Source organism: Sphaeramia orbicularis, chromosome 12 (genome assembly GCF_902148855.1).
Source record: "Sphaeramia orbicularis chromosome 12, fSphaOr1.1, whole genome shotgun sequence".
Taxonomy (NCBI): domain Eukaryota; kingdom Metazoa; phylum Chordata; class Actinopteri; order Kurtiformes; family Apogonidae; genus Sphaeramia; species Sphaeramia orbicularis.
The window spans coordinates 33,100,799-33,114,780 of NC_043968.1; the positions used below are offsets into that span (position 1 = coordinate 33,100,799).

Sequence of the window (13,982 nt, forward strand, 5' to 3'; positions counted from 1 at the left end):
ATATACTATTATCCTCAGTATTTTGCTTTTTTAAGTGAAAATCAGGTATTTTCTTATATTTGATTCACTGATCTTATACATGTTCATATAAGCTCAGAGTAATTTCAAAGGGGATTATATCAGAAACCGAGGAAACTGAAGACAAAATGACTTTTCCAGTAAAATATATCATTAACTGGACATAAACCAAGTGTGTCCATCCACTGTCCTTTATCAAACTCCAAGGGTTTTACTGGTGATCAGTGTTGTAGAAGATGACAGTGTTTGTACGTTCACTACGGAGCCTCTGAATGTCCAAATGGGTCATATCTGATGACCATGAAAAGATGAAAAACTGCATTTTACACCAATTATTTCAAGGTATTGATAGGATTAGTGGATCAACGGGTATTAAACATTTAACATCAGTAGATGATTTTGTTCACCAGCAGATGTTTGAGTCTTTATGGGTTAAAAAACATATAAAAGTGCAGAATTAAATAATGTGTTGATTGAGGAAAAAAGAATGTAAATTATCATGGGACCAAATGCAGCGTAACATCAGATTGCTGTGCATTAGTTTTAGTGTGGGTTCCTTAACAGTGAACATTTTGCCCTTAAGACAAGACAGTGTGGTGAGATGACTTAACAGATGGTGTACATTTGTGGATATGCACACATTTATTTTGCGGATACGCTGCCTCATTCCACACAGGAGAAGTGGTGATGAACTAGTTCTGGACTGACATGCAGTGGGATTTGACCCAGCCGGCTTATTAATATATCTGCATCCATGCGGAGGTCTTAACTACACAGATGACACATTTAGGTTGAAGCATTTAGGCGATCCCCGTATTCAGAGCAGCTTAACACTACTTATTCTGTTGATGTTGACATTTGACATGTTGACATTTTTGAGTCTGTCTGCATCCCCGTTGGACGTATTATCTGACAGTGCTTGTGCAAATGGGGCAGTGATGTATAAATGTATCTATATGGGATCAGTCATGCATTGTTTTACTTTAAGAATAAGTGCATCTTGGTCTGAGAATTGGCTCATTTCTAAAGGAAGTGAACCCTGTCCTCCCACAGGAATATACACTCCATCTGTGTAACTGTTACTTGTCATCACTTCTATGTTACTGGCTGACCAGCTCCAGTCTGCCTCTTCTCCCTCCTTCTGTTTCCCCCTCTTCTCCTGCTGTCCTCTTCTGCCCTTTGCTCCTCATTTCATCTGCATTTATTTTCCCTTCTTTTCTGTCTGTTATCACTCTGCCTTTCTCACTTCTTTCTCACTCTGCGTATCCCTTATGTTTGAGAAACCAGTGAGATTAACGTGGGATTATGCATGGATGGGTCTTAATGGTTACGTAAAATCCACTGGTAAATCCAGAATCATTTGCTGGGATTAGATCCATTTGTGTGTTTTGCAGGGAAAGGGAGGAGACAGTAGTAGAAGTGGGTGGAGAAATGATCACAGCAAAATGGTCTGAGCATGATAATCTAACAATGCACCCCGCTGGGATCGAAAGTCAGAGGAATAGACTGTAGAATAGATTAAAAAAAAACAAAAAAAAAAAACCATGCAGAGATTACACAGACTGATACTGCAAAGAAAGAGAATCTGGGCAAACGCAATGCACAGATCAAATCTGTTGCTGTGATGGAAGGAATGTAAGAAGAAGAGTTAATTTTGGTTTATGGCTGAACATCAGCTGGTTCTGCCTTCACACCCCAGCCAGTGTTTGGGTCAATTCCACCAGACGATGAGGAGATAAATCAATGAATCCAACCAGTGGCATCAAGTACGTCCTAGGTTGCCTTATTTTGATCTCATTTTTGGAACCTTTGGGAATCGCCTTCACATCCTGGCTTGGGAAGTGATGATTCTTCTCCATAACAAGACAGAGACAACAAGAAGTGCTAACATTTTTTTTCTGTGAAGCAGTTGGTCTCTGTTGGGATGTGATGCCTACCTGTAGAATCTGGTTTGTATCTATGCTCTCCAGTTTGAGGCAACAACACTGTTTCTGATCAACAAATCTACGCTTTATGTCCCTGGTTTTTATTTGACTCTTGAACTCTCATGCTTGACGAGCAGCTACGATGATGTTCTGCACCACCTTTCTATCTGCTCCGTCTGATGATCTGGGATGTGAGAGTGGGGGAGATAAAGCAGCACTAGCAGATGGAGGTTTGGGACCAGGCAGCTGCTTGTCTTCCTTACACTGCCTGGTTCTCCCTCAGGACGAACTTTATACATCCCTGTCCGAACCCACCACTCACCTCTCCATTTGCCCCAAAGACCAAACTTGCAGTTTAGTCGGAAAAATGCTGTTTGATGTCGGTGTGACTACCTGTGGCACACGGGACAGTGGGTGTATTTGGGACAGGGTGAGGAGGCGGCGTAGTCGATCAGCCTCACCATCGCCCAGCAAAAGTCCCTGTAGTGAGAGAGTCAAAGGTATGTGGTAAAGTGAAGGCATCAGAGGCACTTGTTGAAAAAATATATATAACAGGGTTGTACAAAATTCAGAACTGAATTGAGAATGGCCCTTAATTCCAATTCAGTTCTTGAATTTGAATTGAGATTGCAAACAGGACATGGAATTGCAATTCAAATTCAAATTGCAGGAAATACGATCGGAATTCCATGAAATTCAAAGACATTCATGATACATAATTGAGGTGTATTCAACAGTGAAGCTTTGCAGTATATATTACATATGATTACAACATGAATTTCATACAGATATTGTATGGACTTTATGTACACAATACTTTATTATAATAAATAAGCCTGTTTTATTTATTTAACCACAAATCAACATTAAAAACATGCTCTACATTGTTTCATTTGATTACTTTGAAATGAAGATATTGCTGATTATTCAGCATTAAGGGAATGGATGCTTAATGATACTGTGTGTACTTCCATTTGGAAGAAAAATGTATGTTCAATGTATCACATTCTCACCAATATGTGATCAGAATGAACTGCAGTGAATTCAGTTCCACTTCCTGGGATTCCAGTTCAATTCAACATCCTGTAGGGTGGAATCAATTCAAATTCATTCATTAAATTGAATTAAATTCTGAAATTCTGAATTTTGTGCAACCCTGATGTATAAATCTATCAGATGAACAGAATTCAGCTGAAATGGAAACAGCTCTCAAGATGGCGTGCTGACATGCCATTAGGGTTTGTTGTCGTGTGCATGTGCAGTACATAGTGGAGATGCTGTGTGGGCCGGCTTATTGTGATTGGTTTGAAACGGTTTATCTCACTGTATGTTTTTGTATATCACACATCGGAATGTCTGGGTTTATGTGCAACGTAATAGAATAGTGAAATTTAACACACATTTATCTTGGGTATTTACATCAATATCTACCACAGGTTTTTCGAATACATGAGTCAGATTAGTAAACATACCAGTCTGAGGGAAAAGAAGGTGGATAGGTTCAACATGAGTTGTTATACTCCTGTAGAAAAAGCCAAATAGACCAGTTTTGTAATGTTATCAAATGGCACTTCTCTATTGAGCCCTCTGTGTTATATAAACTTTTACCAACATCCAGTGGGGATTTAGTGGGACATAGGATGATCTTATGACAGAAATGGAAGATGTTATTCAGATTCATGCTTACATTGATGTGTAACCAAAACAAAATGAGAATTATTGTGTTGGTTCCTAATTTTTACAGTACCTGTGAACAAACTTCCTCGTCTTTTTTTCCTCTTTATGTCCAGCATTAAGGTGCATAAGTCTCATCCACTATGTTTAATTGTGGAGTGTGGAGTTAAAATCCCCTCAACTAAAAAGCATAGAATGTATAAACCAAACACTATTTGCTTTTCCATTGACCCTCAAATTGCGTGAATATAACTTGCGCATAAAAATTTACCCAATGGAAAAACGACAATTTCGCCAGAACTCTTGTTTTTTTGATGAAAGGTTTTTGCCCCGGCAAGAGGTGGTTTTTTGGGCGTAGCACAAATGGTATATCACGCAAAACTGCAATGGAAAGACTTTTTTCCACAACCAGAGTCATGTGAATTAAAAAAATGGATGTTGACGGACATTACAACAAGCGAAGAAGAAGAGTTTTAAAAAGAAATGTGGTGCAGTATGTGTGGACACACCAGGAAACTGAATGATTTTTTAATTTGGTACTGGATAGAGGGGTAATATATAATAATAATGAATATATCTGTAAATCAACATGATATTTGTGTTCATCGCCATATTAATGGAATGAGTTCTCATCTCACGATAATAAATAAACAAATCATCACATTTGTGATTTAATGTAAAAATAGGACGAATGGCCCTGTAGCTTACTGGCCAAATTAAAAGCTTTGGGAAATGTATCCAGATGCCATTTATTATCACCGAGTTATGTGTATTTATTATATTACAGAAATAGCCCATGTTTTGGTCATATTCCAATCAGATCTGTAAAAAAATCAAATTCCAACTTGATATCATTGATAATTAGTGATTTATTGGATCAATCCACTTCCTATCTCTTATAATGGGAAAATTTTTCAAAGTAGCACCATATCCAGAATCAGATCTGGATCAAAGTAATTTCAATGCCTTGTGTTGACATCATCATACAGAAGCTGTATACCAAGTTTGAAGTCAATCAGAACTGTAGTTTCGGAGAAAAAGACGATTGAAATTTTTTCCCCATAAGAGCTCATGTTACATTTTCCGTAAGTTCCCGGATCCAGAAGAAGATCCTGATCAGCATGTGGCCATTATGTTTTGGTCATCTCCCCATCAGGGCTGAACTGTAGAAATTTACACTTGGTATCATTTACATTTACTGAGTTATTGCATCGATCCACTTCCTATCTCTTATAATGGGGAAATTTTTCAAAGTTGCACCAAATCCAGAATCAGATCCGGATCCAAATAATTTCACTAACTTTTGTAGACATCATCATAAAGAAGCTGTATACCAAGTTTGAAGTCAATCAGAATTGTAGTTTTGGAGAAGAAGACGATTGAAATTTTTGTAACGGACGACAGACGACGACGGCGGACGACGACGTCAGATGACGACAGACGACGACAGACAACGACGCCGCATGACGACAATAGCTTAAGGCCTCTTGGCTGGTAAGCTAAAAACTGACATTACACACCTGTTTTTTTGACATTCAGTAAATATCGGTAAAGTTTTGCGCAGATGTACATTGGAAAAGCGACTGCTGACTCTATGGCCACCATAGGGGAGGGTGGGGGTTGTATTCAAGTGTTGGCAAAATGCTACTTCACTAAGTGATATCACAAAATATCTTGATCTAATTTTTTAATACTTGTGTCTCATCCTTAAGGCCCTACGTTGCCCATGGCCACAGTCGACATCAAAAACCCAGAGATCAACAGTGTTCAGCGTTACCACAACAACTCTCAGGTGAACAACATTGTGCACTCCTCTTTCCCCAAGAGGGAGAAAAAGACTAAGGGGAAGAAGAAGAGGTTGACCAAGGCAGACATTGGCACACCAAGCAACTTCCAGTAAGTTACACCGTTTTGGGTGTTACAGTTTTGTTTAGATGATAGTGATCCCAGTTGTCATTGTGATGTTTGTAGCAGCTACAGACAGGTGTTTACAGCAGAAACACACATTAATCTTCTCAGCTTTTTCACTTCCACGTGTGTTTCTATTACGGAAAAATGTATTAAGTTTTCTTTTCCTACTTTTTTCACAGGCACATTGGGCATGTAGGATGGGATCCAAATACAGGATTTGATGTGAGTAGAATTTGCTGAAGCTTCTGTTATTTTTTTTTTCCCACTTTTTGCAGCAGTGTGTTCGTGCGTATGATAGTGTATGACCTTTATACATTCTTAAAAGTTGATCCCAGTCTCTTGTTATCTGTTTCTCAGTCACCAATCCGTTTTACAGACAGATTTTTCAAATTTAATATCTGCCTCGATATATTAAGCTGTGCAGCACAGCCAAGTTATCAGTGAGGTTACACAAGGAGATTTCAGGAGGAAGAGAATCAACCTGGATCTACATAATCCATGGACTCTTTCCAAAAAAGCATCATCAGTAATTATGCTGGATGCTAGATGATGTGAATGAGATCATACAGGTCAGAGGACTTACTCCGTCCCCAAATGAAAACGAGAAAATTCATTTGAGTCGGTTTCATAAGTTAATGCTTTCAAGGACTTTGGTTGATTTGAATAGTTGACGTCATCTGAACAAAGCCTGTTCACCCCAAATCTGCAGGTTTTAAGTTGAAGCACAAATGAGCAGAGAGTGAATTTTTATCTCACTTTCTTCTTTTCAGTCTTTACTCTCATCTCTTCACCAGTTAGGGACAGTGGTACTAGCCAGGATTATTCAAGTTAACTAAAAGAAAAAACAAAAACAGCTGAGAAAATAATTGTGCTAACAAATAGAATAAAAATAAAATAAAAACTACAAAGCAGCACAAACTAAAAGCCATAAAGAATTAAAAATCACTGTAGATTTTGTGTTCCCCAAGTTCAGAAAGTCACCTGATTCACCTTGTGTATATCATGAAGCACTTTTCTTTGTAGAGTACAAGCAATGAAAAGATTTACATAATATGGGAATTAATTAGAAACGGTTCTGTTAATCTAAATTTTATCCTTTTTTAATGTTCTTATTGTGTGAGTCCAATGGCGAATCAGTACACCAAAATGTTTTTCTAAATATGCATGTATGGTGTATAATTTGGAATGCCAATAAAGTGGCTATTCTATTCTATTCTATTCTATTCTATTCTATTCTATTCTATTCTATTCTATTCTATTGTCATAATTCTCTAAAATGTAAAACTTCATAAAAATTAAATACTAGTCATTTTCTCAAAATGAAAACATAAATGTAACATATAACATGTATGTTTTGTTTGTAAAACCAAATTAAAAAAACTGAAATGAAAAAAAAAAAAAAAAAAAGCTGAGAAACAACACTGTCGCCTCGGCAAGAAGGTCCTGGGTTCGATTCCAACACCAGGGACCTTTCTGTGGAGTTTGCATGTTCTCTGCGTGGGTTCTCTCCTGGTACTCCGGCTTCCTCCCACCATCCAAAGACATGCACTAATAGGTTAATTGGTTAATCTAAATGGCCCATAGGTGTGAATGTGAGAGTGATTGGTAGTTCGTCTCTATGTCGGCCCTGTAATGAAGTGGTGACTTGTCCAGGGTGAACCCCGCCCTCACCCATAGGTAGCTGGGATAGGCTCCAGAACCCCCCACGACCCTCTTGAGGACTAAGAGGTTCAGAAGATGAATGAATGAAGCTCAGAAACAAAATTAAAATAAAGACTATAGAAATCTAATAATTGCATGTACCATCATTTGTTTTTGTCTAGTGCACTGTCACATTGAAAACTACTATTGTGAGAAATAATTGGAGAAAAAAAAATTGATTTATGGAATTTATTAAATAATATGTTGCACTGGTGCACTTAACTTTGTTTTCTGTTCTCAAAGAACTCTTAAAACATGAATGAATGAATGAATGAATACTGACCTCAGCCCGTAGCTTGTATTCATACATACAGTGATACACTTCAGGGACTCTTTCCCCCCCACACCACAAGGTGGCAGCAGAGCAGCTGACACTGTTGTCATGTGTGATGGACCTTCTGAAAGCATCCTCACAGCTCTAACTGTAACATTCCAGCTTCCTGCAGTCAGCCCCTGAAGGGAACCCATCAAACTGTGTAATCCTGTGCTTTAAAACGTCTGTGTGATCCAGCAGGTCAAAGTCTACTCTTAACACATCAGTCACTTAATGTGTTACTGAGCTGTAAAGCTGATGTAAACCGATCAGAACATACACATGATATGGTACATGTTCAGGACTGTGCTCATAAAACCACACATGCAGTTCTGTCTGTCCAGGTCAGTGTGTTACTAATGTGTTATGTAACACAGTACAGCATAGTTGTTTCTATTTTTGTACCCATACATGAGCCAAAATGCAGCTAAATAATCACTTTTTTTTATCACTGGAGTAACTTGTACTCCAGATGTGTCCATGCTGAGCAGTTACATATCCAGTCCTTGTATAATGTATAATAATATCTCTCATTTTTCATGTTCTTTATCCAGTTGAATAACTTGGACCCAGAGCTGAAGAACCTGTTTGATATGTGTGGCATCTCTGAGGCTCAGCTGAAGGACAAGGAGACCTCCAAGGTCATCTATGACTTCATTGAGAAGAAAGGTGGAGTGGAGGCTGTCAAAAATGAACTACGGAGACAAGGTAAGACAGACACCGCGTGTGATTCAGATCTCCTTCTGTTTCAGAAAGTTACCGAAACACGACATTTATCCACTGAGGTGACCACTAGTAAACCTATACTGACTGTTGAAGAATAAGTATAGGGAACCTGGCCCAGTCGGACTAATGTTTTAGAAAATCAGAACTGCTGGTTTTGAAAAGGACCTTCTCCATCAAGTAAACATCCCTGTTCATCTGATAATTTGAGTACATTGTCATTATGAAGTTAAACATTTTCAGAGACATTGTTAAATGTGGTTTCTGAACGTGTGTTTGCAGGACACTGACTGTGTGAAAATGCATTTTATAGGGTTGATTATCAGTGTAAGACCATCTAACTAGTGTGGTGGTTTTATCCCCAGGTCCACCCAGGTGGAGCGGTAGGTTTCTATGCATGACCTGCTGTGTCATGACTGTGCATGGAGAACTGCTCTGTGACTGAAGGGCTCAGATTTGGATTTGACGCTTTTGAAGTATTTTATGTAGTTTAGTGTTTGCTGTTTCATACTAAGCCAAACGTGGGATTGATGGGCTACACTTTTACCATCAGGATGAAAACTGGCCACAAAGGCTGACAGTTTAGAAAAAGAACACTGCTGGAAATGAGCTACCTTTAACTTTATTAGACTCTGAAAATGTTTAGGTCTTATTATAGCTGTATTGACAATTTACTCACATACAAATAATCTCAGTCAGGAAGTTATTATCTCTTACGTTAGCTTAATACCACAACTGTATTATAAGTCTGATAATAACTGAATAAAGCACATATAGCTTTTGAAGAAGAGACATGTATTGGCTTATATGATATAGTTTAAATATGTAGAACAAGAAGAATGGGACGCAATTAGATGATATGATTAAAAGAGCACCATTCGTATTGAAAACACTGTGGGAATAATGATGAAACATGTTATTTCTATCACACTGTTTGTATACAAATTGAAAAGATTATCACAATTAGTTAAAGTCAAAACTGTCAAAATATTTGCTCATGACAATTATTTAGCAATTGACAGGTCTAGGTGTAATGATTAGATCATATTGTATCGTTTCTTCTCTTCAACTTATAAAGTCAGATTCTTGACACCACGTGACCTTCTGAACTGTCCCTTAAAATGGTAATAAGATGCACTGAATGATTTCTGGCTGTTTTTTGTGGTTGCAGTGCAAACTCTGACAGATGTCTGCGATGACGACAGTTTCCCCTCTGTTTAAACTCATTTCTCTTTCTCTCTCTGTAGCTCCTCCACCTCCTCCATCCAGAGGTGGCGGCCCTCCACCTCCTCCCCCACATCACAGCTCAGCCCCGCCACCTCCTCCCCCCGCCCGAGGCCGAGGTGCCCCACCGCCGCCTCCCCCTTCCAGAGCTCCCATCTCTGCACCCCCACCTCCTCCTCCATCTCGACCGGGCATGTCTGCTCCACCACCACCCCCACCCAGCCGAGGCTCTCTCCCACCTCCCCCTCCACCAGCTCATGCCTCACTTCCTGTGGCACCTCCTCCACCACCTCCTCCCCCCTCATCCTCAACCCCATCTGGCACCGGAGTGGCCCCCCCTCCCCCTCCCCCTCCTCCTCCTCCACCTCCGGGCCCTCCACCCCTTGCTCCTCCACTGCCGGAGGCTAATGGAGGGGACGGTGGCTTCCCTTCATCTGGGAAGTCAGCGTTGCTAAGTCAGATCAGAGAAGGTACCCAGCTGAAGAAGGTGGAGCAGAAAGAGAGGCCAGTGTCCTCCTCCACCGGCCGAGACGCACTTCTGGACCAAATCAGACAAGGAATCCAACTGAAATCAGTGAGTACTGAACCACTACTCCTGTCTGTCTGTCTGTCTGTCCGTCCGTCCGTCTGTCCGTCTGTCCGTCTGTCCGTCCATCCGTCCGTCCGTTACAGCTGCCAAAATTAATGCAATTAACCCATCTGCAGCGCAGAGTGACGCTCAATGTTTCTGCCAGCGCATTTTGGGGTGATGCAAAACAGCATGTTGGCCCTCTGGATGGAAATATGAGTACAAAAACCCAGACAGAACAGTCGACCGTCATAAAGTATTATACACACTCTGCAGGAAGGAGTTTTCTTTTCACCAAAGCACCTCCAGCTCCAATACCACATTAACACGAAGCATACATTAGTCGGGGATTCTGCTAGCACTTCAGCTAACACGTCACCCAGCTTGTGACAAACACATTAAGTGCATATATATTCCCTTCTTTCTTGAGTCTGTTTCCTCATGTAAAATGAAATGTGATCAATATAGATTAAAATGAATGTTATTTAATTGTGATTGTGAGAGAGACAGGGACTTTTGAGACCTAGCAAGGCATTTTTTTCCCTCTGTAGGGGACGGGGGTTTTATAGCTTTACTTAAAAAATACAAAAAATCAAACAACAAAAACCACTGTCCACTACAAAAAACATTCCATTATAAAAATCTAAATGTATAAAAAAAACCAAAAGTGTCACATCCTCTTGTTTCCAATCAAGACAATTGTTTTATGTAAAAAAGCTACAACTTTTCCTTTCCTTAGTGTCAGGCGGATACGTAAGCATGCACCAAACAGTAACGGTGAAGAGAAGGAGATGAGACGATGAATCAGTGCAGATGTGTACAGTGCACAAGGATGTAGATGTATGTGTGTGCTGTATCCACCTGGCTGAGCTGTGAGGACAGCCTCAGTTCCTTCCTTTATTGGGGTCTGATTGTACTTTGTACTTTTCAGAGGGATGATAACATGGATTCAGCTCCTGCCACTCCGGCCCCCTCGGCAGGCATCGTGGGGGCGCTGATGGAGGTGATGCAGAAAAGGAGCAAAGCCATTCACTCTTCAGGTAAATCCAAACACATTACACGTCCACCATCTGCTAGACTAGCTCATTACCTCTGCCAAGGAGCAGCGGAGGTAATGTTTTCATCGCGGTTTGTCTGTTTGTTTGTTTGTCTGTCTGTTAGCAAGATAACTTAAATAGTTATGGATTTTGATTAAATGTTCAGGAAATGTTGATACTGGCACAAAGAACAAATGATTAAATTTTGGTGGTGATCGGTGGGGTTACTCATCTGCCTTGGCAGAGGTCTGCGCTGTCTGTGCTTTTCTAGTTATCAGTGTTCTCAATATCACTGTCTTTTATCCTTATTCATCTCATTTATTACAAAGGAATTTTGAAATCTCAGCCCCCAAAGGTTGCAAAAGCAGGACTGACCAACACAAATATAACATTTTTATAGCTTTTATTCACAAAAACGCATCATTTATCAAGAAAGGAGTTTTTAAAATGCATTTGCATTAGTATTAAGTAATGTACAGTATTTTATTAATCCTAAATGTCATAGTTCTTCCTAAACTTAATGTTGTCTTTTCGTTTCTATCCCACAGATGAGGATGACGATGATGAAGATGATGAGGACTTTGAAGATGAAGATGAATGGGACGACTAGTGATTTTGCCCTTTTCCTTTCCCTCCCAGAAGAACCCTGGATGATTATGACACTAAATTGTTCTCGTCTTTCTAAAAAGAAATCTTTAATTTCAAAGTATAAATGTAAATGTTCTATCAGTTTGCTGTATATTTTTGTTGCCTTTATGCTTTTTTTATTAATCTGTGCAATACCTCATTTAATCTGTACATGTTTGTCATTCTCATATCGTAGCATTTTGTTCCTTTACCTTCTTCTCGATCTGTCTTTACGTCGCTTGAATCTTTACCGCGGTTATGTCATGTTTCTCATTTTAACTGTCTTCTGCTTTTGTCTTTTTGTCGTTTCTCCATCTCGTTCTGCTCCTCACACATTGCCAGATCTTTGATATTTATCATCTCCATCTGTCATCTCTCATATCTGATGCCTCACCATCCAACATTTTTCCTGTCTGTTCCTGCGTTCTCTCGCTATTCCATGTTCCACAGATTAACGTGCAATTTCACATCATATCTGTCAAACCTTAGAGTTGATTTTTTTTTTTTTTTTTTTTTTTTGGTTTTCTTTTGGTCAGTGATTGAAGGGAAGGGCTTACAAATGAAGCTGCCACATCATTGTGTCACCATTGTTTGTCGGGAGGAAAAAAAATTGAACTATTTTCATACCCTATTGCTCTGTAGTTTATTTTTACTTATTCAAAGGAATCCTAGTTTAGCACTCATATTTTCGTAAAACAAAGAAAAAAAAAAAAGAAGAAATGCTCTTTTTTTGGAATATTTAGCTTCATTTGCTGTCGACTGTAAATTTGCTCCAGAGTTTGAGTCTTGTTATATTTTTGCACAGATTGAAAAAGGAGACTCGCTGCATGAATACAGGATATTTTCAGGTCTGTATCATTATGAAACATACATGATCTTTAAATAATGAGGCAACATACACTTGGACGTAAACATTTTTAACTGTTAACACTACATACAGTACACACACAGGTAGCCCACAATGTTACAGCTGGCTATCGGTTGTGAATTTTGTTTTGTATGTCACCACCACACTACAAGTTCAGTTGAAATTGTGTATTTTTATTCTTTTTTTTTTTTTTTTTTTTTCAGTAGCAAGCAGAGTATTAATAAATGCCTGTTTGTTGAAATCAGGTCTGTCATTATGTAAAGCTTAAGGAATAAAGGCATTTTAGTTTTACACACCTGATGCTTAAAGTGGGTCCATATACTCAGTTACTGGACAGAAACAGTGGGGTTAAAGTAGTGTTATCCTGTTTTAGACACTAACAGTGTGAGGAGATGCATTACATTCATGGCATTAGTCAAGTATCAACATTTTGTCGACTAGCAAGTAAATCATGGAATCGCTTACAAAATCACTCCGGTCAGTTATTCACAGTAAAAATTTAACACAGACGTGTATTTAATCTGAATATGTAATGTGTTTAGTCAGCCTCAAGGAGTAAAAATCGACTTTTAATCTGCAACATCTTGTTTTCCCAAAGTATCTGTGGCGTAGATTAAATACTGAGGCAGATCGAGATGTTGTAGATTAGAAAAATGTGACACTGACAATAAAATGATTGACTTAAAAAACCCAGGATAGCATCTGTTAAAGTATAGAATTGTGTTGACTGAATGAGGGATGCTAACACAAAGAATGCTAGTACTGCTAACATACAAGAAAAAAATGATTTCCTTCAGTTTGACAAATAACCAGATAAGGAGTCTGTTTGTCTGAAATGAAAGCACCTTCTGTGAATTCTGTCTTTGAGAGACAAGTTGCCACTTGTTTGATGTTAAAACTGACTTCCTGTCAAATACATGATGATTTTTGGGAAACCTAGCCATGTTTTCACTGATTTTAGCTTCTGTAGGTAACTCGGTTAATAAAATGTTATGGACGCCATGCCTTTCCAGTGAGGCTGGACAAATAACGAACTCTTACAATGTACACTCCAATAAAAGGTTGATATTTACATACTTTGGTTTTTGGGCTTTTTATTTTTGTTTTTTTTAACTTCTGTCATCTTGGTTTTTTTGTGAACATTTCTTTTTTTGGATGGTTTATGAAAACGAAATCCTTGACTGTCCAGCTATTTGTTTAGAGTTAAAATAAACCCATCCAATGCTTGAAAAGCCAGGTGATCCAGATCCCAGAGTTTTGAATTTGATCTATGTATTAGACAGTCAGGGTTCATACGGGTGCTTGAAATCCTTGAAAATACTAGAATTTCACTGCTGTGTTTTCGAGGTCTGAAAAGTTTCAGTGCTTGCAATTTTAACTCTGTGATGTGATT

General features: G+C 38.9%; 1 protein-coding gene across 4 annotated transcripts in view; it reads left to right on the plus strand.

Annotated features, from left to right (window-relative positions):
• Positions 1-13,665, plus strand: part of LOC115429759 (neural Wiskott-Aldrich syndrome protein-like) — a 32,635-nt gene extending 18,970 nt beyond the window's left edge. Inside the window, exons 1-7 of one of the 4 annotated variants that reach the window (XM_030149469.1) lie at positions 492-2,443; positions 5,330-5,513; positions 5,708-5,750; positions 8,097-8,250; positions 9,513-10,063; positions 10,989-11,143; positions 11,366-11,470. In XM_030149469.1, the coding sequence (XP_030005329.1) occupies positions 2,086-2,443; positions 5,330-5,513; positions 5,708-5,750; positions 8,097-8,250; positions 9,513-10,063; positions 10,989-11,143; positions 11,366-11,432 (1,512 nt within the window). In that variant the 5' untranslated portion in view covers positions 492-2,085 and the 3' untranslated portion in view covers positions 11,433-11,470. Of the gene's footprint in view, positions 1-491; positions 2,444-5,329; positions 5,514-5,707; positions 5,751-8,096; positions 8,251-9,512; positions 10,064-10,988; positions 11,144-11,365; positions 11,471-11,642 lie in introns of those variants that run through there. The other 3 variants (XM_030149466.1, XM_030149467.1, XM_030149468.1) reach the window with 3 other exon arrangements.
• The last annotated feature ends 317 nt before the right edge of the window (positions 13,666-13,982 follow it).